This window comes from Nicotiana tomentosiformis, chromosome 2 (assembly GCF_000390325.3).
Source record: "Nicotiana tomentosiformis chromosome 2, ASM39032v3, whole genome shotgun sequence".
NCBI classification, from domain to species: Eukaryota; Viridiplantae; Streptophyta; class Magnoliopsida; order Solanales; family Solanaceae; genus Nicotiana; species Nicotiana tomentosiformis.
In genome coordinates, this window is record NC_090813.1 from 77,353,456 (window position 1) to 77,359,191 (window position 5,736).

Here is a 5,736-nt window from a genome sequence, read left to right on the forward strand (position 1 = left end):
TTTGGAGGAGATAGTGTACAAGGAGATCATTAAATTGTTAGATGCGGGAGTGATTTTACCCATCTATGATAGCCAATGGATTAGTCCAGTGCAAGTTGTACCTAAGAAAGGGGGCATGGCGGTGGTGAAGAATAAAGATAATGAATTGATCCCAACAAGAACAGTCATTGGGTGGAGAATGTGCATTGATTATAGAAGGTTGAATGATGCAACAAGGAAAGACCACTTCCCACTTTCCTTCATTGATCAGATGCTCGAGAAAGTGGCTGGACATAGGTGCTATTATTTCTTGGATGGATACTCAGGCTACAATCAGATACCCATTGCCCCAGAAGATGTTGAGAAGACTACATTCACTTGCCCGTCAAGAATTTTTTCTTACAAGAGGATGCCATTTTGGTTGTGTAATGCACCAATCACTTTTCAGAGGTGCATGATGTCTATATTCTCCGATCTCAACGGGAAGTGTCTAGAGGTATTCATGGATTATTTTACCCTCTTTGGTGATGACTTTGAGGATTTCTTGAAGAATTTAGAGCTTGTGCTTGAACGTTGCGAAGCCACTCACTTGGTTCTTAATTGGGAGAAGTACCACTTTATGGTGAAAGAGGGAATTGTCTTGGGCCACAAAGCGACTGCACATGGTATTGAAGTTGATAGAGCTAAGGTTGATGTAATTGCTAGGCTCCCTCCACCGACTTCTGTGAAGAGCATAAGGAGTTTCTTGGGACATGCTGGGTTCTATAAGAGGTTCATCAAAAACTTTTCCAGCATTACCAAGCTGTTGACTGCATTGCTAGTGAAAGATGTCAAGTTTGTTTTCACTGTGGAGTGATTAAGAGCATTCAAATTGATAAAGGAAAATCTTGTGAATGCTCCTATTATGGTAACACTTGATTGGAGCCAGCCATTTGAGATAATGTGTGATGCCACTGATGTAGCTATGGGGGCAGTTCTGGGGCAAAGAAAAGATAAGATGTTTACGCCCATCTACTATGCAAGCAGGACGTTGAATGATGCTCAAGTCAACTATGCCACTACTGAGAAAGAGTTCTTTGCGATGGTCTTTGATTTCGACAAGTTTAGATCATATCTGGTGGGGAGTAAAATGATTGTACATACTGATCACTCAGCCTTGAAGTACCTTTTGAGTAAAAAATAGCCAAGCCACGTCTAACACGGTGGGTGTTATTTCTCCAAGAGTTTGACTTGGAGATCAAATATAGGAAGGGAACAGAAAATCAAGTCGCATATCATCTATCTCGACTTGAGAGACCTCCGATTGAAACAGTTAAAATAAGGGAGAGTTCCCTAATGAGCAGATTTTCTCCATTGCTGCGGTCTCCAAAAGGCTGCCTTGGTATGCCGATATAGCCAAAATTTTGGCTAGTGGATGGTTGGCTCGTGACCTCTCTCATTATCAAAGAATGAAGCTTCAAGGTGAGGTAAAAAGTTATTTTTGAAATGACCATTTCTTGTTTAAACTGTGCGCAAATGGTGTGATTCGAAGATGTGTGCCTGAAGGAGAGATGGCAAGCATTCTGTCTCATTGCTATGATGGAGAAGCTGGAGGACACTAAGGAGGAAATCGCACTGCAACAAAGGTCATGGAAGCCAGTTTCTATTGGCCTACTTTGTACAAAGACGCACGAGCATATGTTGCTGCATGTGACAAGTGTCAAAGGACATGTAATATTAGCAAGAGGGATGAAATGCCTCTCAACTCCATTATGGTATGTGAAATTTTTGATGTTTAGGGCATTGACTTCATGGGCCCGTTCCGATCGTTGCATTCTTATGAGTATATCCTAGTAGTCGTTGACTATGTCTCTAAATGGGTCGAAGCAATACCTACTAGAAAAAATGATGCTCGGGTGGTGTGTGAGTTCTTACGGAAGAACATCTTCACCCGCTTTGGGATACCTCGAGTGATTATCAGTTACAATGGGTCACACTTTGTGAACAAGCAGTTTGCTGCATTGCTGTCCAAGTATGGGGTCACATATAAAACATGAACCTCGTGCCATGACCAAATTCGTGGGCAAGTTGAAGTGGCTAACCATGAACTTAAACGAATTCTTGAAAATACGGTTAGTGCTTCTCATAAGGATTGGTCTGTAAAGTTGGATGAAGCTCTATGGGTATATAGAACTGCATTCAAAACGACCATAGGGACTTCACCATTCAAACTATTGTATGGAAAATCGTGTCATCTACATGTTGAGATAGAACATAAGGCTTATTGGGCAATTAAGATGCTTAATCTTGATATTAGTCTTGCAGGTGAACACAGGTTGGCGCAGATGAATGAATTGGAGGAGTTTAGACTGGACGCGTATGAAAATACGCGAAGTTCCAAGGAAAAGACAAAGAGGTGGCATGATCGTCTGATTAAGCCAAAGGAGTTTCATGAAGGGGACAGAGTCTTACTATACAATAGTAGACTTAGGTTGTTCCCCGAAAAATTCAAGTCAAGATGGGCAGGTCCAAATGTGGTGAAACCTGTCTCGCTGTATGACGCCATTGAGATCCAAAATGAGGAAGGGAATGAAAGCTTTAAGGTAAATGGGCACATGTTGAAATCGTACAATTTTAGAGGATTTGACAAGCAATCCTTTAGCATCGTGATCAAATAAGCCTAAGTGACGGAGTCAAGCTGACGACTATAACTCAGAACTAATTCTAACCATTTTTCTTGCTTTTGTAGAATAGTTAGATAATTGTAGTGTAGGATTATTAGAGTTTAGGAGTTTTGATAATTATTTGAATAGGTATGAGCATGAATTAGACAAAACATAAGTACACAATAGAGTTGGGGTGCAACATGTAGGCTAAAACGTGAAAAAATTGAAACTCTAAGAAAAATGGCCTAGCGCGGTGCAAGGTATGCCTGTCAGAATTTAAGTCTCTAAATATCCCCATTACCGCGCCGCATAGGGCGCCGCACCCAACGATGCGGAAGTGCAAATATTTTAGGCCAGTTTAAAAAAAAATAGAAAAAGTTAAAAAATATAACGGGCACCCAGGTATACAGGCTCATCCCCCCTCTCCCATATCTCTCATTGTCTCTTCTCAAACTTTCCTCTCTCACTCACCCCCAAATCCCTCATTCTTCTTCTTCTTCAAATTTCTTCCCTTCAAATTCTCCTATCACTTCCATCCATCTTCAAGGTGAGTTCCTCCTCTCATCTCTTATCTTTATTTTAGTATTTAATTGAAGTATTTAGGTAGTTTTAGTTTAGTTTAACCTAATCCTAGGTAGTTGTAGTTTTGCTACAACAAATTTAGTTACTTTGCTTATTATGGCTGAAAATTGTGCTTAACTTGTGGGTTTTCATTGTTCTTATCATTGTGGATGATGTTTTGGTGTATTTTGATGGTGTTGGAATAATTTTATGATGAAGTTTGACAGAGGTGCCTATGGGGCCGAAAATTGGAGGAACTTTTGTGCAAATTTGGAGCACTTTGTGCCATTGTTACATTGTGGTGGTGTTGTGGTTGTTGTTGGGTGGTTGATTGATATATTTGTGTAGTGATTTTAGACAAATTGAATTTAAAATTATGAGTTAAATTTGGTGACTACCATGCGTTTGATAAAATGCCCCAATGACATAGAACGTGAAATTGTGGCTGAATTGGAGGATAATTGTTATGAGATAATGTGCTGCTTGATGATAAGTGTAGGGTGGGAGGTCATGTTCTTATGTTGTGAAGCTTTAACGTGTTAGCCCCGAGTGCTAATCGATTGACCACCCCATGCTAATGTGTTTCTAGGTGCTAATTGGGGTGTCTGATTCATGATAAGTACTTGTGTAGTGTTGTATTATAACTTCTTAATTTTGTTAGTGGTAAATTGGTATAACTTCTTAATTTTCTTTTCTTAGTTACTAGTTAACTTCCTAATTTTGTATTTTACACTAGTGTAGTCCATGGTTCTGTTGTTGTTATATTATGTTGGTGGTAGGGTGGGCTGTCGATTACTTATGGCGTACTTTCAATTGGGTAGTCTGAGTCCCCGATATACATTGTACTTGTGAACATGCCAATAACATAAGTGTGGGGTGGTTACCCTATTTGGTCTTGCTTGTTGTTTTAAGTGTTGTGGCTAATTGTGTTCGTCTTGTGCAGGTATAATGTCTCTTCGTCCTAGTAAACGTGCTAACATAGGTTCCTCCGAGGTTGCCTCTAGTAGCCGTAGAGGAGGTAGGAGGGAACCTCCCCCCGCCCCAGTGAAATAGGAAGTGAAGCACATTAATCCAGATGCGGTTGTAGTACCGAAATGCAAGTATGGCATTCGGGATGTGCCAACTCATGCTAGGATATAGTACCTGACCTTTGTTCCGGCGGTGAGCCCCGACCCTGAAGTTAGTATTGATGATGGCAATCTAGCCAGGAAGTATTCGGGTATTTACAACAACATCAGATACCTGAGTTTTGAAAGCTTGTTCTGTCTCGGTGAGTCGATGAACATCCTGGCAGTCTAAGGCCAGTTTGGATGCGGTGTATGAGGTGCATGTGAGAGGCAAGGTGATCCCTTTTTCCTCACAGGTGAAAAATCATATTATGGGGGTTCACAGAGCACTCTCATAAGTTGTTGCAGAGGTTACTACGTCGGCCCCCCTATCCTGATATTAGGTGCCAGCTGTGTGATGCTAATTCTTCTGCCACGTGGACGCAAGATTCTAATGAGTTCCACAAAGACATAAAAAAGAGCAATTTTCTGCGTCCTGCCATAGTCATTCCCCGATTGACTAATGCAAAGATCATGCCTATCCAAAATGACACTGATGTCTCCAGGTTGAAGGTGTGTCTCATTTATGCCATCTTGACTCGGATGAAGTTTGATCTGGGCCAAATCATGCCTGAGCACATGGATTGAGTACGACCACTTGGGGCCCGCCACCTGTATTTACCGAGCATGATCACTCAGCTTCTGCGGACGCACCATATGGAGGAGGAATTCCATTATGATTGGACGATTTCGGTGATGCAGTCTCTTAAGGCCTTTAATGTCACAGCTGTGACAGACATCCCCCCGGCTGATGTTGTTCTTGTAGATTAGAGATTTTTTTGTGTTGAGGAGACACTGCAACTGCTATTTACTGATATGCACTTTCGCGCTGCTCAGAGTGAGAATAACTTGGCAGAGCTGCAGGAGGACCACCCCCTCTCCGCGGTCACTCAGCAGTGGTTAGGCTTGGAAGACGGAGCACATATGCCACCGGATGAGGATGTAAACTTTGTTCCCTCCGATGATGAGGAGTACCTACGCACTTTTGAGGGTGTTGATGAGGAGTAGGCCAAGGGCCTTAGGGAGTTACCTTTTCACTCTTGTTTTTATTGTTTTGCATTGGGGACAATGCAATTTCTTAAGTGTGGGGTGGAGTGCTCCTATTTGTTTGTATTTGTATTGGTTTTCTATTTGCCAGTTGGCTTTGTTTGATTTATTTATTGCTTTTTAGACAATATGGTCTGTAAATTATAACTCTGAATTCTATCGGCATGTAATAGTTAGTAATTAATTGATTGGTTTTGACTCTTCCCGATGATGGATTTTGTCGACTGATTTCTTGAGGGATTTGAAGTCGAATGAGAAAAATACAAAAAATCAAAAAATTTGAAAATCCAAAAATATGTCTTGTATTTTTATTTTATTTTATTTTACTTTCTTAGGTAGTGTAATAATTCTGCCTTGATTTTTTTTTGTGTCACGGTTCTTTTCCAAGGGTTTTACTT

At 40.9% G+C, this 5,736-nt stretch overlaps 1 protein-coding gene across 1 annotated transcript; it reads left to right on the forward strand.

Moving 5' to 3' along the window:
* Positions 1-883: 883 nt before the first annotated feature.
* LOC117279580 (uncharacterized) lies at positions 884-5,299 on the forward strand. The gene is made up of 6 exons (XM_070193614.1): positions 884-1,096; positions 1,323-1,445; positions 1,525-1,733; positions 2,096-2,561; positions 4,601-4,804; positions 5,129-5,299. Exons 1-6 carry the CDS (start codon positions 884-886, stop codon positions 5,297-5,299), a joined length of 1,386 nt encoding a protein of 461 aa, XP_070049715.1.
* The last annotated feature ends 437 nt before the right edge of the window (positions 5,300-5,736 follow it).